At 57.0% G+C, this 22863-nt stretch overlaps 4 protein-coding genes across 9 annotated transcripts; 2 read left to right on the forward strand and 2 right to left on the reverse strand.

The window, feature by feature from the left end:
- Positions 1–1252: 1252 nt before the first annotated feature.
- On the reverse strand, positions 1253–4978 carry BAG4 (BAG cochaperone 4). Of its 5 annotated transcripts, none has more exons than XM_050982844.1 (5): positions 4863–4978; positions 4105–4304; positions 3506–3745; positions 2925–3170; positions 1253–2563 (listed from the first exon to the last, which is right to left on the reverse strand). In XM_050982844.1, the coding sequence occupies exons 2-5, from the start codon at positions 4117–4119 to the stop codon at positions 2075–2077; spliced, it is 990 nt and encodes a 329-aa protein (XP_050838801.1). In that variant the 5' UTR covers positions 4120–4304; positions 4863–4978; the 3' UTR covers positions 1253–2074. The 5 variants fall into 5 exon arrangements, with proteins under 5 accessions (XP_050838801.1, XP_050838803.1, XP_050838799.1 ...); XM_050982846.1 differs by lacking the exon at positions 4863–4978 and adding an exon at positions 3894–3971 and having other exon boundaries at positions 4105–4839; XM_050982842.1 differs by lacking the exon at positions 4105–4304 and having other exon boundaries at positions 4863–4963.
- Positions 4979–5029: 51 nt separating this feature from the next.
- LSM1 (LSM1 homolog, mRNA degradation associated) lies at positions 5030–7017 on the forward strand. Its single transcript, XM_050982847.1, has 4 exons — positions 5030–5164; positions 5367–5435; positions 5940–6055; positions 6548–7017. Exons 1-4 carry the CDS (start codon positions 5119–5121, stop codon positions 6716–6718), a joined length of 402 nt encoding a protein of 133 aa, XP_050838804.1. The 5' UTR covers positions 5030–5118; the 3' UTR covers positions 6719–7017.
- Positions 7018–10337: 3320 nt separating this feature from the next.
- Positions 10338–14244, forward strand: STAR (steroidogenic acute regulatory protein). Its single transcript, XM_030232487.2, has 7 exons — positions 10338–10669; positions 11794–11907; positions 12128–12255; positions 12343–12501; positions 12900–13084; positions 13265–13358; positions 13445–14244. Exons 1-7 carry the CDS (start codon positions 10606–10608, stop codon positions 13550–13552), a joined length of 852 nt encoding a protein of 283 aa, XP_030088347.1. The 5' UTR covers positions 10338–10605; the 3' UTR covers positions 13553–14244.
- Positions 14227–22007, reverse strand: ASH2L (ASH2 like, histone lysine methyltransferase complex subunit). Of its 2 annotated transcripts, XM_050982840.1 has the most exons (17): positions 21909–22007; positions 21617–21686; positions 21210–21355; positions 20450–20538; positions 20065–20159; positions 19886–19981; positions 19584–19679; positions 19352–19427; positions 18811–18828; positions 17416–17509; positions 16821–17038; positions 16484–16651; positions 16209–16402; positions 15772–15864; positions 15552–15650; positions 15186–15245; positions 14227–14798 (listed from the first exon to the last, which is right to left on the reverse strand). In XM_050982840.1, exons 2-17 carry the CDS (start codon positions 21671–21673, stop codon positions 14691–14693), a joined length of 1707 nt encoding a protein of 568 aa, XP_050838797.1. In that variant the 5' UTR covers positions 21674–21686; positions 21909–22007; the 3' UTR covers positions 14227–14690. The 2 variants fall into 2 exon arrangements, with proteins under 2 accessions (XP_050838797.1, XP_050838798.1); XM_050982841.1 differs by lacking the exon at positions 18811–18828 and having other exon boundaries at positions 21909–22006.
- Positions 22008–22863: the final 856 nt, after the last annotated feature.

Here is a 22863-nt window from a genome sequence, read left to right on the forward strand (position 1 = left end):
GAAGCAACGGGCAACCCCAGAGTAAGAGTTTGGTTTCTGTAGAGATGAGCCCAGCGATAAACAGAGACAGACTTTCTAATTTGGGGGTTGTGATGTGGGTGGATGCTGCAAGTGGATGCTGCAAGATGAACCAGTTGCCAGGAACTGCTATCCCAGTCGCACAGCAGGGACTGCTGAGGAAAGCAGAAGGGTCAGGAGTGCTCAGCTCCCCAGTTCTGCAGCTGGGGACCCTGCAGAGCCTGCAGCAGTCGGTGCTGACACAGCTCCTGCCCATGTCAGACCATCCAGAGCTGTTACACACTCTGGTCCTGCGTGGAGGAGGCAGAGGCAGCAGGTAGGGATGGGTTACAGCAGAGCTTCCTGCAGGATGAGGTGTGGGACATGTGCCTGGCCCCTGATCCCAGCTCAGCTTTGGGGGAAACACACAAAACCCACCCAGGGATGCTGGGGTGTCCCAGGCAGCCACGCTGTCCCACGGAGCTGTGGGATCCCCAGACCGTGATGATAAGCTGCCATTTCAGCCCACTTCTTCATCGTGGCCTTTGCTCCAGGGATTTACATAACCCTCTGCCAAGGAGGCAGGGACAAGCACTGTTGTTCAGGAATATCCACCTGGATGGGTTCAGCTGATGGGGAAGGGGTGGCACTCACAGGGGCTACACCAGCACAGTGACAGGGCAGCACTCTGATACTGTCAATTTTTAATCTCCCAGCACAGCCAGCAGTCCCCGGGAGGCACTTGCCAGGCTGAAAGCACAGAACAGCTCAGCCTGGCTGCTCCCAGCCTGACATGAAATGAAGCAGCAGAGCCCTTCCCTGTCCCAGGACATCCAGCTCACTCCCAGGTCACCCTGGACATGGCTGGCTGTACAGGCTGACCACGTGTGGTCATGGACACATCCAGCGAGCTCCAAAGGTCATCCTGTGCCCACAGCACTGGCTGGGAATGTGGGATCTGCCTCCAGGACCTCGGCTGGCTGGCAGCACACAGGGCATGGCCAGGGCACTCCCAGCCTCAGGCATCCTAAATCCCTTCCAGTCTCTTCCACACCGGCCTGAGAGCCACAGCTGGAGGCTCCTGGAGCATCTGCACTGCCTGGGAGGCAATGGGGCACCCTGGCACCCCAAAACAGCCTTCTCAGATGTTCTATTTGTTGGTACAGCTGGGCTGGAGCTTTGCTCTGAGTTACAAAACCTTCCTCACCACTTCTCTTTAAAGAAAAAGAGACTTTAAGACTTCTCAATTACAAAATAACATTTAAAACTTGTCAGGGTTTATTAGGTGCCACACATAGCAGTGAGTTGCTGTGCAGGTGGTAACCAGGAGGCTGGAACAGGCTGAGCTGTTCCCTCCCTGTGATGCTGCACAGTGGGACAGAACTCACAGGATGAAGAGGGACATTAAACAGGGGATTCTGACCCAAGCATCCTGCCCCTGCTCTTGCCTTGACTTGCACTTCTTTCAGTGGCAGAACGGGGATTTCCAGTCTGTTCCTATGCCCACAGGGACACCCCACACTGGCTCTGCACCACACAGCAGGAACAGCATGACGTGACATGTGCCAGCACAGTCCCTCCCTCCAGCACTTCAGTGTTGCTCCTTGAGTGCACTAAACCCAAACAACCCCTCTGAGGACACACGGGGTTCACGGCAAGGGAGCTGAAGCTGAAATTACAGGCAGTGAGGACAAGCCCATTGTCTTGGTTGGTGGCTGCACATTGCAGCACATCTGAGGAGTGTTTGAAGACTGGCTGTGGCTGTAGGAGGCACCCAGAGATTGGTCCTGGTCTGGGGAACTCTGTACACAACCCCACAGGGCTCCATCCTTGGCCCAGTTCTCTTCAACATCGTCATTCAATACTTTTGCTGCTTCAAACCTCTCTCCATTTGTCCTTTGCTGAGTTGTTTGTCAGGGCTGGGCTTCTGGGCTGGCTTTTTGGTGGGTTTGATTTGATTTGTTAACTCAGGGCTTATTGCTATTCCATTGTCAATAGTGCGTAGCAGAAAGAGCTGAGATTTAAGAGAACTCTTTGGAACCTCAACAACAGGCTGTGTGTTGTGGCTCGTGTGCTTTCACAATCCCTTTCTTTCCAGTTTTTCCAGTATGGCCTGAATTCTGTGGACGGACTCTTTCCTGGCCTGCCGGACACTGTCCTGGCCCCCAGTCTCAATGGAATCCAGCTCCAGCAGCAGCTTGGTCAACATCTCCTCCAGCAGCCGGTAGGATTTATCTGTCTTTTTCCCTACAAACTCATCCACCTCTTCCTCCAGCTGTTCAGCCTCCCCCATCACATGGAGGATCCTCTGAATCTCCAGCTGCAGGGCTGCAGGGTGCGTGGCAGGCTGGTCAGCAGGTTTGAAGCCCAGCTCCTGGCTCCTGGCCACGGGTTTCCGTGGGGCGAGGTCGTAGAGCTGGGGCTGGGCACTGTACTGCACCCGGGGTTGGGATGGGGCAGGCTTGGCCACCCTGTGCTCGTTCACTGGCCCTGAGTGCCGCTGGTTGCCATCAGAATAGTAACTGTGTTGGCCGGGGCTTTGCTCAGGTCTGTCGTAGACAGAGTCCTGCAGTCAGAGGGAGAAAACATCTCTAAGTGCATTTCCCTTCAACCTGCAAGTTTCTGCTCTCATCCTGCACCCAATGGTGGACAGGGCTGGGGATGCTTGGGACAGGGAACCGTGCTCTGCTCCCATGTTAGAAAGAAACAGCCCAGGAAGGGACACCTGTCCAGAGGAGGAATCTGAACCTCTAAACACCCCATCAGGGCTGCTACTGCCTAGGGACCAAAAACATGGAGTCGCTTAATTCCTGATCCAACCCAGAGAAAGCCTGTCAGACCCATGTCAAGAACCACCCAGGACATCCTGTCCTTCACAAGAATCACAGCCAAGGGTTTAAGTCCCCTCTATGCAAACAGGAGCTCACCTGTCCCTGTGACTCCCAGGAGGGAGGGTGGGAAGGAGCCCCGCTGCCATTCCAGGGGTGGTGTGAATCCGAGACGTAGAGGCTGCCGTGCCCCGAGGCGGGCCAGGCGTAGCGAGGCTGCACCCCAAAGCCAGAGTGGGGACCCCAGGTGTCCTCCAGGGCTCTGGGCTGTGGCACTGGGCCCTGCCCCGTCACCCCCGCGCTGCTGTCTCCGTAGGGATACTGCGGCATCGGCATCCCCGGGGTCTGCAGGGATGGGAAGAGGCATTACGGGGGGGACTGCACCCTCATACAGCCCTGGAATAGGTGTTACAGGGGGGCACTGCCAGCCCTGCCCCCTCACACAGCCCTGGCAGCTGGATGGAACAGCTGCAGCTCAGGTTGGCTGCCCAATTCCCGCTTTCCTGACCCAAAAAGCTCAGGGTGTCCAGAGAATGGGGTGCCCAGCAGTTTAGTAAGAGTAAAACCAGGCAGCACAAGACACTCAGAGCCACCCCCAGCCCCACCAGAGCCACTTCCCCTGGCACAGCCCCACGACCCATGCCAGGAACTGCAGGCCCTGCCCCTGGCAGTGCCCTTACCTGTGGTGGGGAGTAGCCGGGGACCTGCTGCCTGCGGAGGGCCGAGCCCTCGGGGGGACACTCCGGGGGGACGTAGCTCCAGGCGGGAGCGGGCGATGGGGGCCGGTAGAGGCCCGGGGGCTCCGGGGGGTAGGGGCTGCGTGGGGGCCCCGAGCAGTAGAAGCCCCGTGCCTGGGGCAGGCTGGCGTAGTGCAGGTACGGGGGGCTGTAGGCTCCGTTGGCATAGGGAGAATCCATTGCCTGGGGACAAGGGAAGAGCACAGGGAAGGTGATAGGACATGGGCACAGGTGCTCCAGGAACGAGGTCAGGCCCTTCCTGCAGCGTTTAGCCAGGGGGTCCTTTGCCCTCCAGCTGATCTGCCCCACTTTTAGGCTTTCCTGGTCTAACCTGGCTGTACCAGCTGGGCTCAGGGGGAGGTGTGCAGCCCCTCAAAGTGAGCAGCTCCTGGAGGATTCAATGCCAGCTCTGCATCACCAACGAGAGGATAGAAAACTCTTCAGGAAAGTTCATACCAGCCAGTGTTCAGCTCCTGGAGCTGCAGCTCATGTGGGTCTCTGTATGGAAGGTCTGCACAACCAGGACATATCCGAAAATTTACCTGGATCCATCCCATAACTGATGTGTAGGGAATGTGAGTTTCCACCTGACGGCAGAGGGGATGCTGAAGAACAGGATTTCAGGAGCTCAGGGAATGACTCCCTGTACCTTCGGGCAAAGCAGCCCAAAGCTGCTGAGCTGCTTCCCGGAGTGCAGGCTGTACAACCTGTGTGCCGGGATTTATGGAAGGGCCGGACCATCCTGACAGCCCAGAGGAGAAACAAAATCAAACCAAGCCAAAGCGCGGCTGGAGAGCAGAACCTGCTCCGGCACGGCAAAGCCCTTCTCGTCACACGGAATTTGCCCGAAACCCAGCTGCCATTAACGGACCCCACAATGCCCAGCCGTGACACCGGACCCAGCAATGCCCAGCCCCGTTACCGCGGCCCTCCCGCTCCGCAAAGTGCTCCGGTGTCCCCGCATTCCCGGGATCTCCGCACCAGCACACGCGCCCCAGGAACGTCCCCGTGAAGCGGCTCCGCAGGCAGCGCCTCCCTCCCTGCGCTCCTTTCCGCCCCGTTACACGTCCGGAGGGGCCCGCGAGCAGAGCCACGAGAACCGGCGGGGCGTGGGAGGCTCCGGGCAGGGCCGCCCGGGGACCGCCCTGCGCGCCCGTTATCGGGGCAGGGCCGGGCTGAGCGCTGCCCGCCTGCCCCGGGGGCCGTTTCTGTCCCAGGGGCCCTGTCCGTCCCGGGGGCCGTACCCTCCGTGGGGGCCCTACCCGTCCCGGGGGCCGTGCCCGCCCCTCGCCCCCCATACCTGCGCGGCCGCCGCGGGCGGGCCCGGCCCGGCCGTGCGGGGCTCCATGACCGCCGCCAAGGCCACGCCCCCACGCGCCCCATGCCCAATCGGCGGCCGCTCCCCTCTGGCTCAGGCCAATCGGCGGCGGCCCCGCGCGCACGGCTGGCGCGGCTTAAAAGGGCAGCGCCTGGTGGGCCCCGCCCGGCGCGGGCGGTTCCGGGGCGGCGGCGGCACCGGCGCATGGCGGCGCTTCCGCTGCGGGCGCGGCGGCACCATGAACTACATGCCTGGCACGGCCAGCCTGATCCAGGACATCGACAGTGAGTGTCCCGGGGCCGCCCACCCCGTCTCCTTTGTGCCGTCTCGCCGTGGGGTCGGGGCTCCCGCTCCCGCGGGTCCTGTCCCGCGGTTCCCCGTCCGGCGCCCAGACCTCTCTTCCCGTAGCGAGCCGCCCCCCGTGGACCCCGGCGGGTCCCCGAGCCGCGGGGGCCGTGCCCGACGCCCCGCTCTCCTTTCCCGCAGAGAAGCACCTGGTGCTGCTGCGGGACGGCCGGACGCTCATCGGGTACCTGCGCAGCATCGACCAGTTCGGTACGGCCGGGCCGGGCCACGGGAGCGCCGGGGATGGGAGGAGGAGGAGGGAGCCGTGCTGCTTCTCCAGTGTGGTTGTGCTGCGGGTTGAATCTCTGTGTCCTGTCCCCGGAGCGGGCTCTTCGCGGGGGTTTCTCCCGCACTGGGCTCTCCCCGTGCCGCGGGTGCATCCAGCGCTGTGGCGACGCTTGTTGGGCAGAAGCAGCCGGGTGATGCTCATCCTCCGGCCGGGTGATGCTCATCCTCCGGCCGGGTGATGCTCATCCTCCGGCCAGGCGCTCGGTCCTTGCCCGAGCATCGCCATCATCTTCTGTGCTGCGGGATCTCGGGTGGGCTCAGCCCCGGTTCGGAGCTCGCTGGGTGCTGGTGGCTTCAGTGACACGGCTCCGAGCAGCCACCGAGTGCCGGGGGACAGCCAGCACTGCTCCGGTAGGACGGCGGTCACTGCTCAGCCACCGTCCACGGTGGAACGTCGCTCGTTTTGTGTCTCTCTCGTTGCTGCAGCAAACTTGGTGTTGCACCAGACTGTGGAGCGCATCCACGTGGGCAAGAAGTATGGGGACATCCCTCGGGGCATCTTCGTGGTGAGGGGCGAAAATGTGGTGCTGCTGGGGGAAATTGTAAGTCCTGGCCCGAGCTGAGGGGTTGGTGGTCTGTCTGCTGTGAAATAGGGTTGCTGTTGTGTTGGGCTGGATTTGGAGCCACCTCTAGGGCCAGCTCAGACTGAGCCATCACAGAAAGGCCAGCCTGCAGGGCAGGGCTGCATCCTGCTGCCACAGCCCCTCTGGGATGACACAAGGACAAAGAACAATGCAGAGGGAGCTGTGGGGAAGCTCCAGCTTGTGTGGCACTGCTGGAGGGTGGCACTGCTGGCTGCCTGGTACCTCCCTGCTGGCTCTGCCCCAGCAGACACCGTCTGGGATGGGCTCAGGAGGAGCCGAGCACTGTTTGTTCAGGGGATCCCCTTCCCAGGGCTGTGCTGGGGATCCCTGGCCACGTCCCCACCCCTCAGAGCACTTCCAGCACCTCTGTTTTCTGTCAGCCCCAGTGTGGAAGGTGCATGGGCACAGGTGATTGTGGTGCGCAGAGCTGAAGGCTCCTTTCTCCTGCAGGACCTGGAGAAGGAGAGCGACACACCTCTGCAGCAGGTGTCCATCGAGGAGATCCTGGAGGAGCAGCGGGTGGAGCAGCAGGCCAAGCAGGAGTCAGAGAAGCTGAAGGTGCAGGCACTGAAGGAGCGGGGCCTCTCGGTGCCACGGGCTGACACGCTGGATGAGTACTGAGGGGCTGCCCCTCTCCTGCAGGGAGCCAGGGCTGCTCCAGGACCCCCCTGGGCAGGCACACACTGCCTGGAAAGGCAGGTTTCATTTTCAGATTGTCTTTTCTGTGGTGCTGGTAACTGAACACAAATCATGCCTTTAGTCTCCTTCTGGAGAAGGAGATGAGGAGGGCCCAGCGCACTGGGAGTGCAAGCATTTGTGTTTGGGAGGCAAATCACTGCTCCTTGGGTTTGTTTGCTTTTTCCTCCTCACATGACTCTAGGTAGAGTTTCCTTGACATGTAAATAAATCCTTGATCCTGGCGTCGATGGTTCTCCGGTATTCTGGTCCTGGCAGTTCCCCTCTCTCAGGACAAGCACCCCTCAGGCCAGCTCTTGTCCCTTCTGTGTGCTGTGCAGGGACAGATGGGACCCCTGGTCCAGCCATGGGCTGGGCTCATTCCAAGAGAATGTGGAGCCTGTGGCAAGATCCTGCTCTGGGAGATGAGCAGAACCTGGGTACCCCTGTACCCCAACACAGACCCATACCCCCCAGCCAGGCTGTGCCACTCCCCTGCAGCTGAACATGCTAATTACCAGCTGAACCCATTAATTACCTGCTGGTGAAGATCTGCTGCATCTGGCCTGGAGCTCCAGCCCCTCCTCGCTCCATGCTGGGGGAGCTGCCACAGCTGTGTCAGCTTGGAGAGTCCTTTGCCCCGATGTGTCCTGGCCCTTCCTCCTGTGGGGAGGAGAGTCCTTGGCCTCGGGGCTGGCTTTGGGCAGCTGCCAGGCCCCAGGAGCCTCCTGGGTGTGGGCAGGGAAGGGCAAACCTCGGCAGGGACAATCCCTGGGTAACCTGGGGCTGCTCCCCTGGGAGTTCTTTGGGTGAAGAGTCCACACTGGGGGGACAGAGGACAAGCCCAGCTCTGCTTGCTGGGGCTGAGCACAACAGTCCTGGAGGGCTGGCAGCTGTTGTGGCCAGTGCTGGCCCACTCTCACTGGCCCAGGGACCACTCCCTTTGGGGGGAAACATTTCTGCCCTGTTGGGTTTCAGTGGGTGTTGTGGGTTTGGGGGTAGCAAAGGTTTAAACAAGGAAGTGCTATTTCTTGTTCTAACAAAATTTATTAAAAAGCATTTATGGAGCTGGAGCTCGTGGCTGGAAAGTCTCTGGCAGGCAGGGGTGGCTCTTTGGGGGTGTTTGTACTGTTGCTGTTTGTTTGGGGGGTGTTTTGGGGTGAGGGGGGATCAGGGCAGAGATGCCTGTGGTGGCTGGGGCTAGGCAAGGGCTGCCCAGCCCCGGTGCTGGGCTCCCAGCCCTGCAGCCCAGGGCTTGGAGGGGATGTAAGGAGCTGGTGGAGATCAAGCCATGGACCCATTCTTGCTGCTCTTGAGCCCATTTTCTTATCAGGGTGTGACCTCTGTGGCACAGGGGGCTGTGGCTTGTCTGTGCTCTCTAAATAGCACCAGGGCAGCCTTGGGATGGGGGGACACCCCCTGGCTGTGCTACTGCAGGAGGGACAGGGTCACCCCGACAGAGCCACCCCTGCAGTGGGAACAGGCTGGGAGAGGGGAATGTTCTAGAAGGAGGCTCAGCTGGGCAGGGTGGGGGGCTCAGGGCAGCCTCAGGGTTCTTGGGTCCCTGAGCCTTCAGGCCCTGGTGAAGCTCCAGTGCCTTTGGTTGGCATCATTTTGGTTTTTGTACATTTTGTACAATTGTGAACCTTTGTACTTCAAGCCCTGTTAAGTGAATGCAAATGGAGCTGTGTGGTGACTTTGTGCAGGAGCTAGGGGGTGCCTCAGGGGGCTCTGGGGGCTGGGGTGTCCCAGTTAACCAGATCCCCTTGAGGGTTCTGCCTGCCTTTTTGGGGTCTGCTCCTGCTCTGGGGACTGCTCACCTGCAGCATTTCCTCACGTGCTGTGGCACAGTGTGGCTGTGCCTGTGTCCCCTCCTGAGGGCACAGCTGGGGTAGTGCCCTCCAGCCTGGAGCCAGAGGGGCTGCTCTGCGTGGTTTGTTTTGGTTCTTCTCACAAACAACTGCGTGTCCTTGTGCCAAGGCCTTGTGCTGGGAGCGGCGGCTCCATCTGGGATAACAACCCTGGATCGCTCACAGCCGGGGGCTCCCTGGATCTGGGGTAACAACCCTGGATCGCTCACAGCCAGGGGCTCCCTGGATCTGGGATAACAACCCTGGATCGCTCACAGCCAGGGGCTCCCTGGATCTGGGATAACAACCCTGGATCGCTCACAGCCAGGGGCTCCCTGGATCTGGGGTAACAACCCTGGATCTGGGATAACAACCCTGGATCGCTCACAGCCAGGGGCTCCCTGGATCTGGGATAACAACCCTGGATCGCTCACAGCCAGGGGCTCCCTGGATCTGGGATAACAACCCTGGATCGCTCACAGCCAGGGGCTCCCTGGATCTGGGATAACAACCCTGGATCGCTCACAGCTCCAGGGCTGTGTGCCCTCACTCCCAGGGCAGGGGGACTGCAAGGGCTGGGGCAGAGCACAATATTGGGATGTCTCTGGTGTCCCTGAGCACCCAGACCTGTCAGTGTGTGCTTGGTCAGAGCTCTGGGCTGGGCACTCCCAGGGGTTCCAAATCCTCCCTCCCCAGGTGTGCAGGGAGGTGGGAGCAGGTGGGTGAAGCCCAGAGGTGGGGAGAGCTGTGCCATGACCCGGGAATCACGCTTGTGGGAGCGTGGCTGCAAAGAGGAGCTCCCAGCAAAGGTTTTGGAAAGGGATAGAGCAGCTGCTGGCTTCCTCCTGCTCCCTGCAGCACCTCCCTGTAACCCCACGCTGCTGACCTGAGCCTGAGGTGTTTGCTGGCACACAGTGGAGAATGGCAGCCCTGCAAGGGAGAGGGACATCCTGGGGAGCAGCAGGAGTGTTCTGGAAGGCAGGTGGGACTCAAATCACCTTGGGAAAGCTGGGGGCAGGCGGGGGGAGACAAGGGGCTCTCTGGGACCGGGCTGCTGGTGCAGTGAGGGGGTGACCTCCCCCTGGGCCAAGCTGTTGAAATGGGGGAGCAAGGTCAGGCTCCCTGCAGAGGGTGCAGGGGCTGACGTCAAAGGAAGCAGCTGTAATTCACAGGTTCCTGGGAGTGCTGGTCTCCAGGCCGTAATTCATCCCAGAAATGTCATTTCAGCCTTGAGCATTATCACTGTTCTGCCGTGTCCCACTGCTGGGGCAGATAACGGGGCCTGGGGAGTAGGGGGGCTGCCTGGGGCTGCCCCTCACTTCAGTGCTAGGCTCAGCAGCTCAATGGATTTCACATTCAGCTTTCTGTGGGCTGTCCTGGTTCCTGTGCACAGAGGCTCAGCCTGGCTCGTTATTCCACAATAAGAGATGGTGTTGTCCATCATTATCCCTTTTTATCCGTTGTTGCCCATCAAAGCTTGGACTCGATGACCTTGGAGGACTTTTCCAGCCTTAATGATCGGACTGTGCTAATCTGTTACCTGTCGCAGCTGCTGCTCGGTGCCATGGGCCCCCACCTGCGTGTGCTGTGCGCTGTTCCCCGGCAGGCACGGCCGGCAGGGCAGGAGCTGCTCGGGGCTCTGCCTGCCGTGCCCCGGGGCCGGGACAGCTCCGCGGGGCCCGCACGCTCCCGGCCCCGTGCGCTGCCCGCGGTGTGCGGGGAACGGGGCCGGCCTTGGCCCGCGGGGCCCGGCCCGCAGTGACGGCCCGGAGTGACGGCTCTTATCTCCCGGCTGACGGGGCAGAATCCTTCAGCCCGCGTACTTAAGGCCGGGCACGGCGGGGCCGGGCCAGAGCAGCGCTCGGCGCAGACGGACGGACACCGAGACACCACTGAGGGCACCGCCACTTCCACAGCCACCGCCACTGCCCAGCCACCGCCACAGCCACTGCCCAGCCACCGCCACAGCTACTGCCACAGGAGATGCTGCCAGCCACGTCCAAGCTCTGCGCCGCCATCTCCTACCGCCACCTGCGCAACATGACCGGTGAGTCCGGCTGAGGGCCGGGACAGCTCCTGTCCGGCTGTGTGGGGCAGGATAGAGCCAGGACAGCTCCTGTCCGGCTGTGTGGGGCAGGATAGGGCCAGGACAGCTCCTGTCCGGCTGTGTGGGGCAGGATAGAGCCAGGACAGCTCCTGTCCGGGTGTGTGGGGCAGGATAGAGCCAGGGACAGCTCCTGTCCGGCTGTGTGGGGCAGGACAAGGCTGGGACAGCTCCTGTCCGGCTGTGTGGGGCAGGACAAGGCTGGGACAGCTCCTGTCCGGTGTGTGGGGCAGGACAAGGCTGGGACAGCTCCTGTCCGGTGTGTGGGGCAGGACAAGGCTGGGACAGCTCCTGTCCGGTGTGTGGGGCAGGACAAAGCCGGGGCAGTCCCTGTCCCTCTGCTTGGGGCAGGATAAGGCCAGGGCAGTCCCTGACTGGCTGCCTAGGACACAACAAGACTGGGATAGCTCCTGTCTGGCTGTCTGGGGCAGGATAACACCAGGACAGCCCCTGTCTGGCTGTCTGGGGCAGGATAACACCAGGACAGCCCCTGTCTGGCTGCCCCAGGCAGGATGGGGCCAGGGCAGTCCCTGTCTGGCCGCCTGAGGTTCATGGATTCTCTCCCCGCTGTCACAGGCAGAGTGGGAGTTTCTGACAATAGTTTATTAAAAGGCTCCAGAAAGGGCTCTCTCCTCAGGGTGGTGGCTGGGGCCTCAGCAATGTTCTCCCCACTTTGCAGCATGTTGGGTTCTGTGATTTACTGTCCCTGAAACCCTGAGCCCTCTCACTGGGGCCTGAGGAGCTGTCCCTGTGACCAGCTCTGGGTCACATTCCCTCTGGCTTTGAGGGTTTTGTACCTCTGCGCTCCATTTCCATGCTCTTTCTTGGGCACCTGCATGATGCTCCTCAGTGCTTTTACTGCTGCATCGCTCAGAGCTGGAGCCAAGCTCAGGATTGCTTAGGAGAACCTACCCCAGGGCAGAGCAATGACAACCAGCTCCTCCCTGTGCCTGTAGGGACACTGAGATGGTGACAAGCAGGGACTTTTACATGTTGTGTGTTTAAATGGGGGAAAAGCCCGTGGTAAGGGCCAGGTGGGGCTGGTGGGTGACACGTTCTCTCCCCAGGTCTGAGGAGACAAGCTGCCGTGGCCATCAGCCAGGAGCTGAGCAGGCTGGCCAGCCACAGCCCAGGACCCAGCACCTGGATCCACCAGGTGCGCAGGAGAAGCTCCTTGCTCAGTAAGTGACACCTGAGGGGTCTGTTCCTTCCTGCTGGAGGGAGACCCTCACAGGCTGGGGGAAAACCTGCTTGAGGGTGGCCTGTGCTTCTGCTGAACCAAAGGCAGAGTGGGAACTGGGTGTAATCCCCATCCCCTGGAAACAGAGAAGGGTATTTGGTGTCAAAAAAGCTCATCTGGCACATTACACTGCTCTTGCTCAGCCCTGCTTCTGTCTGCAGGCTCAAGGCTGGAGGAGAAACCCTTCAGCGAGATGGAAATGTCTTACATCAAGCAAGGAGAGGAGGCCCTGCAGAAATCCCTCAGAATCCTGGAGGACCAGGACGACTGGAAGACAGAGACAGTGGCGGTGAGTGCTGTGCCCTCTGGTGCTGCCTTGCAGCCCTCCCTCCCCCTGAGAGCAGCTCTGGTGGTAACTCTGCCCTCCCCTCCTCAGGGTAACGGGGATAAAGTGCTGAGCAAGGTGCTACCAGACGTGGGCAAGGTGTTCCGGCTGGAGGTGGTGGTGGACCAGCCCCTGGACACGGTGTACGGAGAGCTGGTGGACAACATGGAGCAGATGGGAGACTGGAACCCCAACGTCAAAGAAGTCAGGGTAGGAGATGTGTGTCAGACCTCTCACAGCCACCCTGTGTTCTGTCCATTTCCTGCTGCAGATGTGGAGGAGGTTTTGCATTATCTATGTGGAGGCGAGTCTGGAGCAGCTTCTGTATGATTAATTCTGCAGGAAAGGCACTTTCCTGCAAGGAGCTGCCAGTTCTGCTGGAAGTTTGGGCTGATCTGGGGAAGAAATAGGCACATAGAGGCAGTAAGGGAATAGCTTGTCATTCGGGAATTAAAAACAGTTCTCACCTGGGGGCAAGCATGTATTTGGAATTATTGTCATTGTCAAGTCTTTGTCAGACCCTGTATCTGAACACTGGTAACCAAAGGCAGCTTTTAACTGTGCTTGCAGTAAACCCTTGAAATGAAAGTTTTAATTCTGAACTGCAGATCCTGGAGAAGATTGGGAAGGACACGGTGATCACCCACGAGAAAGCGGCCGCGACCCCCGGGAACATCGTGGGGCCTCGGGACTTTGTGAGCGTGCGGTGCTCCAGGAGACGCGGCTCCACCTGTGTCCTGGCAGGGATGTCCACCACCTACGGGGCCATGCCTGAGCAGGAGGGCTTCATAAGGTACCTACACCTGCTCAGCCCCTTTATGTGTGTGCAGGGAGGAGATTCCCACAGGGCACAAGGGTTTTACTGCGGGCTCAGGGTTGCTGGGTTTCTACGGGCAGCAGGAGCTGCTGCAGAAAGCCCAAAGTGTATTTTTGAGGCTGAAAAGTTCAAGTTTGGGTCTCTCTCCCCACCAAGGGCTGAGAATGGTCCCACCTGCATGGTCCTGCGCCCGCTGCCCGGCAGCCCCTCCCAGACCAGGCTCACCTGGCTGCTCAGCATCGACCTCAAGGTACCTGGGGCTGGGGGGAGCCTGGGGGAGCCAGAGGCTCTAGGGGAGGCTGATTCTGCTCACAGGCTGTGTCTGCTCCTCCCCAGGGGTGGCTGCCCAAGACCATCATCAACCAGGTCCTGTCCCAGACACAGGTGGACTTCGCCAAACACCTGCGGCAGCGCCTGGCCCGGCCGGTGCCTGTGGCCTGCTGACCACCATGACCCACTGACCACAACCTGCTGACCACCATGACCTGCTGACCACCCTGTGCAGGGCTTCCTTCAGGGGCCAAGTATGGAATCTTGTCACTTCAATTAGCCAAGGCCTTTAATAGCAGACTCCACTAATTAATACATAGTTACACTCAATAAATAGAACGGTTTATTTATTGAAGCTCATTGTGTAAGTGCAGGAATAAAAATTTAATTCCTGCAGTTGCTTAACTGAGCACATGCTGCCTCAGTCAGCCAACTCCACCCTCCCTAATTACTTTCAATGAATAAATAAAGCTTTAATTAGTGCTGTCTACAATTAAAGGTCTGGGCTAATTAGTTATTAGGGAGACAGCTGACTGGGAAGGTACATCCTCAGTGAGGCAAACACAAGCCTGACTGAACCTCAACTTTTACTCTCCCAAAGCTCAAACACAGCACTTACTTAACAATTTTGTTTCCTCTCCCCCTCAAAGCAGCTCTAATTTATTTTTTCCTGTACCAACACATATGAAGTGTGAAATTATTTATTCACCCAAAGCTCTGCAATGATGATCATTAGGTCCCATGTAACTCCTGTGCACAGATCTTCAGCTCAAAAGCTCTTCAAGTGTAACTACTTTGAGTTTCAGTGCCATTTGTAACAATTTACAAGACAAAAACAAGAATAAAAAGAAGAGTTAAAGCCTTTATTTTTAAACTGGTTTCCAGTCTGTGGGGAAAAAAAAATACAGTTTGGACAGAAGCCCAAATTTCAGTCTTGCATGCAGCCATGTTGTTCCAACAGAGCCATCCTGGCTGGGAGGTGTTGGTCACCATCAGCCAAACACACCTGAGCACAGGGGTCACTGCAGCCACACCTGGCAGGTCAGCTACACCCTGAGCTGTCACAGCCCAGAAGAAGGTTCTTCAACACCCCCTTCTCCAGCAAGTGACACTCTAATGGCACTGGGGGCTCCCAGAGAGGCCCCACAGCAGCACAAAACACCCCAGAACTGCCTCCTGGGGCAGTGGGAGCTGTGAACACACACACAACACCTGCCAGCCAGGGCTGCATCCACCTGGGCCTGTTGGGTCCTTGGCTGATCACTGGGAGAGAGATGGAGGTTCCTCTGCAGCAAACCCACAGTGCTGGGGTTTATGGCTCCCAGGGTGGGCTCCTCCTGCCATCCACCTCTGTCTCCACGTGGTACAGGACATCGGCCAGCGTGTGCTCCACCACGGCCCCCCAGCCCATGTCACTCATCTGCAGAGGGAAGCACAGTTAGCTCCACTCCTGGACAAGGAGGGACCACACAGCCCAGGGCTGTTTCTCCCCTCAAAACAGTACTGACTGCGGGGAAATTCAAAGTGTTTCCTTGAACAACAATTCAGCCCCCTTACTGACAAATGAGGCCAACCCAGGCAACAATCTGTCAAGAGGAACAAGATAACAGCATCTATTATTTAATTAAAATTTAATGATTCAATTGGATATCTGTTCTTACATATTTTTAAACACAATCCTTTTGGCTACACTGTCCAGGTACTGAGACTGAAGGACAGGTACAGATGTGTTATGAATCACACCAAAACATCTTTGATTTAAATAATGAGGCTCTCAAATGGGGGGAGAAGCTTCAGTTTTACTTACAGGATGGTAAGTGATGTCTCTTGGTGGATACTTGAAATATGGCCCAAAGTTTATGGAAACCTATGGAACATATATTTTCATTAAATCTAAAAATCCAGGAAAATCTCTTTAGTCCTCCCTCCTCATTCCTTCCTACTCCTGAGCCTCCCAAAAACCCACAGGAACAAACATTGCTGATGTTACTTCAGCAATTTGATAATCTTGTTACACATGTGAACAGCAAGATTGTTCCAGAGTCACTAAAATGATTCCCATCTTTCCTTTTCACTTGGCACACTCCCAGAGTGCCCACTCTTTGTGCATGAACACACTTTGTGTGTAAAACTGATGGATTTAGGAATTCCCTTTCAAAGACCCCTCACTTACCGTGCAGCCTTTGTACAGAGAGATAGCAGGAAAATAAACCCCCTCAAAGATGTCCTTGAAGGCAACTCCTTGGCTGACACCATTCTTGAAGAAGATGATCTGAAAAATGAGGGGTTTTCCCACTGATGGAGGCTGTCAGGACACAGCAGCTCTGACAAGATTAATGCCTGCTCCCTTTCACTCAGGCCAGGCACGTGTTGATGTGACAGCAACAACTCACCTGGCTTCCAGGGGCTTGCTTTAGGCTCTTCTCTGCTTTGTCCACAAAATCCTTCTCTTCAAAGTACAAGTAGCTTTTGAATTTGATCAAAGCCTGAAAAAGCAGCAAACAATGTCAGGAACAAGCCTGATATCTGTTACCTGTCACCTGCTCAGGGCCAGGTGTGCCTGGTGTCAGGGTACCTGTGAGGAGTGATTCCCACAGCTCAGAGATTTCAGAGTCATGAGGGGAAGATGAAAGGAGATGTGGGTAATCCCATCCAGGAGTATTTTGCTTTCTTGAGATCAACACTTTGGGCCTCTCCCCCAGGAACCACAGAGGTACCGAGAGGCAGGATGGGAAGGATGCACGGAAAGGGGCACGAGTGAGGCCACAGCAACTCGTTTTCCAGTTTTCCACCTGCCAATGCTTAATCCAACAGTGAACTTGCACCTCACCTTGTCTTTGTAGGTGTCAGGCAGGGATTTGGCTGTCTCAGTATCCTCTGGAAGGTTGATATAAAACCCCAGGACATCGCCCTGTCCATAGCCAGAGGAATAGTGTTTCCCTATGGACTGGTGAAACTTGGTTCCCTTTTTGCTGCGCCAGGAGTAACTGAACTTATCATATCCCAGAGGGGCCTGGAGGTTCCCTGTGGAAACAAACCCTTCATGGTGAACACAGCGAGCGCAGCAGGAGCACCTGCCGAGAAATGTTCTGTAAGATTATTTACCCAAGGGCTGTGACCAGCCTAATCTGGCAGCTGTGTCTGGAGGCATCTCGTCCATGGAGATTTCGAAGTACCAGGCTCCCTTGCGCACGCCGTGCGAGGCCCGCACCATGGAATAGCCCTTCTCCCCAACCACAGTCAGCCTGTCGTCAGAGATCTTCAGCTGGGGAGCTGCAGGGGAACACAGGAGCACACACTTGTCATTTTTAACGTGGTGATGCCAAAAGGCAAGTGAACATGCAGAGGTGGATTTAAGCTCTGCACCTCTAAGCTCTGACTGACAGCAAGAGGTGACTGAGATGCCTGGAACACAACCGGCACACCCTAACGAGCTCTGTACCTCGGTCATGCAGCGCCAGGAGGACTCGCTCATACAGGCAGGCTCTGTACAGGTCCCCAGGAATTGGTTTTCCTGCCCAACAGTCCAGCTCCAGCTTTTCTGGGTCGGGGGCATGGGGGTCAGGCTCGGCCAGGATGTAGCGATAGCCGTCCTTGTTGAAGGGGTGCTCCAGAGGGTACCCGTGGGGGGGCAGGCGCTGAGCTGCAAACAGCGGGTCACTGAAACACAGAAACACCATGCTGACATCTCCAGGTGCTGTCACTTGTCACCCCAGGACACCCCCCTGCAGAGCTGTCCCTGTGCTCAGGGGCTGCACACTCCGAGTGCAGTCATCCACTGCAAATCATTTACAGACCCATCAGTCACCCATGACATCATCAGTGACATCATAGAAGTGACCCCCAGACACCCACCCAGGGCAGAGACAGCTGGGAGGCAGCTTAGGGCATCACAAGTGCCACTGTCACTGACTGGTACCCATCCCTGTGCCCATTCCCGTGCCCATCCCTGTGCCATCCCTGTGTCCATCACCGCCCCCATCCCTGTGTCCATCCCCATGCCCATCCCTGCCCCTCCATGGCACCTCTGCTCTCACCTCCGGGTTTTCTTGGCTGTGCCCGTGGTGCCCCCGTCCTGCTGCTTGCGCTTGGCCCCTCGGCCCTTGCCGCTGCCCCCGGCAGCCATTCCCCCTGCACACACAAACCAGCCCCGCTCAGGAGCTGCCAGCGCCAGCGCCCGCCCGCACGGCATCCCCGGGGACAGAGGGACAGAGCAGCCACACCAAATCAGCTCCTGGGCTCAGGTGCCTTTTGGCCACAGCTACTGTCACTGCCAACGAGCACAGCAAAGCCCACAACTTTCATGTGGCTTCTAGTCAGCTTTTGAGGTGTCTGAATTTGGAGTGGAAGCTAAAGGAGATTGAGCAGCAAAACAAGCTCAATCTGAGCTTTTCAGGTGAGAATTAAGAATCTTTTCTGTAGCAGCACTGGGATCCACTTCAGGAGCTTTAATACTATTATTGGAGATTCCAGTCACAGCCCAAATCTATTTCTGCAGAAGCAGCAGAAACCCAGCCTACAACTCAGCCACCAACACAGTGACCCTGTGCTGGAGAAACACTGACACCAACCAACAATAAGCACTCAGAGTTCAATTTCCATCTACAAAATAAAATACACCTGAGTTGAGGAAAAATGAAAAGCAAGAGGTGTTTCTCTTCAGTACTACTGAAATCAGTTCTGTGATTGAGCAGCAAATCAGTTTGAACTCAGCACTCAGTAATAAAACTGAGTGTAGGAAAAGCTACGTGTCAAACTTAATCAAACTAATATCAGCATGTTTTAATAAATTAAATCATACATGCATTTTATCATCCTGCTATTTCCAAATATATCACTGCTGATTAATAAGGTAAACTATGGAAACTTCATGTACTGTAGATAAACACCTACACAAACCACATTTGTGTGGTAACTAAAAATCCAGTCAGCTCTTCCATTACCAGCACTCCCTTACAGAGTAAGGGATCCAAACCATCCAGGGAATGCCATATTCTGCACAAACATGACCTGATCCAGCTGCACTCCCTGATTTCAGTGCAGACAAATATTCAGGCTCTCCAGTTTGTCAGCAATTACTTTCCCAAAAAACCAATTACTTGCCCCAAAAACCAGTGCACTGTAAATTTCAGACCAATTGTTTAAGCATTAAAACTACAACATCAGGTCAGTTAATACAGAAAAAATAAACATAAGTGTAAAATAAGTAAACAAAACCTTTAAACCAGTCAAGTAGGGCAGAATATGGCAATTAAAAGCTTCTAACTACTGAGATTAAAGACTGGAATTGCTGGTTTGTATTGAAGTCCAACTGCAATCACATCAGGGCACGCTTTCACTTTTGATTGACTTTGGCTTCTAAGAGAATCAAGCAAGAAAAGCTTTGCAAACAGCAATACTTAAGTTTTAGAAGCTGAAAGATAAATATTCACCTCCCAGAGAGGCTCCACCTGCAAGAACAGAAGTGGCACCACATGTTTGTCAGTCTCCCAGAAATGAAACAAAAAACAACCAGTGCATGACATGGAAACAACACACCTGAGATATCTCTAACCTGCTTTAAAAAGACACAAATACCTCCTGCCTGTACTACTGGGATGTGTTTAATAAAGATTATTAATACATAAACCCGTTAACAGCTCATTTAATGCAGCAAGGCTGCCCTGAGTACCCTCAGCAAGATGGGAAACAGGAAATCTGAATAACTCAAGAAGGTGATTTAAAACCATTCTAGGAGCAAAGTGACAAGCTCAGCCTTCAGTGAGCATCTTGATTTATCTGGTGACAGTAAAGAAAGGGCTGAACCTTCCCAAGACACAAACTTAATCTTTTTATAAAGGCACAGTAGTGAGACTGTTCTGAGCACAAGCACAAGCTCAGTTCACAGGACAGTTTAACTGCACAGATGCCTAGGGAGCTGGGAAATGCAGCTTAGTCCCAAATACCCAAAACCCCCCTGAGTAAAGAACTTGCCATTTAAGCTTCCACTCGTGGACACAGCATTGTTCTGTTTCTGGTTGTCATAGGCTGGACCAATATTGGCAAGATCCTGCAGGAGATCAAAAGCTTTGGTCAAAGGGAACACTCTGAGCCTGCTGGGGCTCCCACCCACTGCTGGCACAGGCTCACAGCAGGGATCTGCCCCTAGACTGAGCAGAAAGGGACCAGTGGGACCCCCACCTTCCTCCTGTCTCCCATCCCATACCTGGTCTAGAAGCCCAAATTTGGGGTAATCTTCCTCTGGGTCTTTACTGCCTGGGTCTGGATGCTCTTTCACCAGGAACACGTCTCTTTCTTTACACTAAAACAGAGCAGTTTCAGTTACACAGGGTAAGATGATAACAAACTCATTGACAAGTGTCTAAACCCCAGTAGTTCCTATGAATGTGTAAGGTACATCAGCTACCTAAGAAGCATCAGCACCTTCAAGCCCAGCCCTCAGCACACACAGATGTCAGAAACCCAAACTTGTGGGAATTCTTCCACAGATCTACCCTCAATCCTTACCATGGTTTTGACAATATTATTGGGCCAGGTCATTTTCCCAGGCCTCTGCCGTGTTGTCATACACTCCCAGTATTTATCAATAAAGGGGATAATATCCTGTAGGAACAGAAAACATTTGTGTGAGCTCCTCCTCTTGCTGACTGACACCACCAGTGCTGTGAGGTTCCAAAGAGCCAGACCTTATCCTTGGAGAACATTGTTTTGGGGTGCTCGTCCTGGGTCCTCGACTGCCACGTCAGGTTGGCCAGAGCACTAAGGCACATTTCCTTCAGATCTGAGAAACAGAACACCCCAGTTACACTTGGTGGGAAGATCAGTCACCCAGACACAGTGATCACCCTGAGAAACTGCAAAGCCTCCCAAATTCTGTCCTGACTCAGCCCTCCTGAACCAGTTACACCACCTTCATAAATCAGCAGCAAAACATTTTTAGAAGAAGCCCCACGTGGTTGTAAAAATGGGATTTTGGCTCATTTTCCAGAAGTCTCAGCAGAGCCCACCCAGTGACTTCAGACAAAGCCAAGCCTCCAGGATGATCTTGCAAGGAGCTGTTCCCAAACTCACTGGCTTGTTTCCTCAGGAAATAGGTGTTCCCACTGTGGTGGCACACATTGCAGTGGAAGCTGTAGTTGGTCATGAAGGGCAGACAGGATCTGGGGAAAAGCAGCTTTGTTAAGGCTGGGTACAGTGTAATTATTGTATCAGGTTAAAGAATCCCAGAATCTGTGAGGTTGGAAAGGTCCTCTGAGATCCCTGAGTGCAGTCTGTGCCCAATCCCCACCTTGTCCCCAGCCCAGAGCATTCAGTGCCACCTCCAGCCCTTCTTTGGACATTTCCCCTGCTCCTGTCCCTGTCCCCTGGAGCACAGCCCGACCCCCCCCGGCTGTCTCCTCCTGGCAGGAGCTATGCAGAGCCACAAGGTCCCCTCTGAGCCTCCTTTTCTCCAGGCTGAGCCCCTTCCCAGCTCCCTCAGCCCCTCCTGTTGCTCCAGCCCCTTCCCAGCTCCGTTCCCTTCCCTTGACATGCTCCAGCCCCTCAATGTTCTTCTTGGAATGAAAGAAAATTAATTATTCTTTACTACACTGGGTTAAGAAAATAATTATTCCAGGTTAAAACCCAAGTATTCCTCCCCTCCCAAAAAGCACAGACATCTACCAGGCTCAGTGGTATTTCATGGGGGTGCCCTTATCATGGACAAAGCTTTATTTACACAACGCACCAGTTCCCAAGTGCTCAAGGACACAGGCAGGTCCTTGGGAGCTCAGACTCCAAACACTCCACTTTAAAGCCCCGTGCTGGCCCTGCCAGCCCTGCCATCACCTACGTGGTGTCGATGCCGAAGGTGTCAGCTGTGAACCACTTGGTGCAGATGCCACACTGTAGCTCGATCTCGCCCAGCTGCCGCGTGTTCTCCTCGTCCCCCGAGCCCCCCTGGGCATCCATGGCTTCAGCGCCATCCCCGGCAGCGTCCTGGGAGCAGAGCAGAGCCAGGAATCCAACAGTGCCCGGGGCAGGCAGCACAGGGGCCTGGGCAGGAATCTGCCACCACGGATTTGAGAGGGAATATATCTTTCCCCTAACCCACGGCCCTGCTGCGAGCAGCCTGGAGCTGGTTTTTGGCTCCACAATGCTGGAGATTTAACTCCCGAAACAATCTTTCAAGGAAGCAAGGCTGGCGCTAAGGGATGCTCCCCCCGGCGGAACCAAGCCCTCCGTGCCCACGGTACCTACCAGCGGCTCCTTCCCGTTGGCCGACTCGGTCTCCAGGGCCGCGCTGGCATCGACCATGGCGGCGTCCCCCCTGCCAGGGCACAGAGGTCAGAGCGGAGCCCGCCCCCGCGCTCCGGGGCACGGCCGGGACCCGGGGCCTGGCGGGACTCGGGCCGAGGGAGCCCCGGAGCCGCCCGGAGAGGGAGGGCCGGGACCCCATCCGCGTTCACATGGTAACGGGGCCAGGTCCCGCGGAGCCCGTACGGCCCGGGAAGCGCGGGGCTCCCACGGGCCCGCCCAGGGAGGGACATACCCGGTCTCGGCGTCGGTGGCGGGCGGCTCTGGCGGGGCCGGGGGCTCCGGGGCCGGGGGCGGCTCCGGGGGGGGCTCGGCGCCCTCGGCCGCCGCTGCCGCTGCCATGTTCGCGCCGCTGCCGCGAGAAGCGCGGGGATCTCGCGAGACTCGGCGGGCGCGGAGGTGCCGGGCCCCGCCGGGAGCGCGCTCCCTGCCGGCGGCCGCCGGGAGCGCGGCGCCGGGAGGCGTGACGTCACTTGAGCGGCCGTGACGTCACGGGCGCGGGGCTGACATCGGGGGCACGAACCGGGAACGGGTCCCGGTGCCCCGCGGGAGCACTGAGCGCCTTTCCCCCCGGGAAGGACGAGTGTAGTCTCTCTTGGCGGGGTTGGACCCCCGCTGGCAGCCCCGCCCCAGAGATTGGGGGCCACGGGTGTCCCCGGTCCTGCTCCCCTCGCCAAGGAGCGCGGCGGGACTGACCGGGCTGGGGATGTGCCCGGGCCGCTCGCCACCATCAGTCCCGGGCTCTGCAGGCTCTGGGGACAGCGATGGCTTTGCACAGCGCGGGGGTGGCTGCCCCCAACCCCCAGCCACAGGGACAGAGGGACAGAGAAGGGTGGTGGGGACGAGCTCAGGGACAGACGGACGGGGAGAAAGAGAACTGGAGGAATGCAGGGATGAGGCAAGGACGGATGGGTGGATGGATGGATGGATGGATGGATGGATGGATGGATGGATGGATGGATGGATGGATGGATGGATGGATGGATGGATGGATGGATGGATGGATGGATGGATGGATGGATGGATGGATGGATGGATGGATGGATGGATAAGGCTGGAGGCAGCGCGGGAAGGATGGGGAGAAGGAGATACGGAGAAAGAGTAGGGCGGGGGACGAGGGCAAGGGAACTGGGAGGGATGGCCGGGAGGTAGATGGGGGTGGAGGGGAGGGAGGACAGAGATAGGGACGG

Source organism: Serinus canaria, chromosome 22 (genome assembly GCF_022539315.1).
Source record: "Serinus canaria isolate serCan28SL12 chromosome 22, serCan2020, whole genome shotgun sequence".
Classification (NCBI taxonomy): domain Eukaryota; kingdom Metazoa; phylum Chordata; class Aves; order Passeriformes; family Fringillidae; genus Serinus; species Serinus canaria.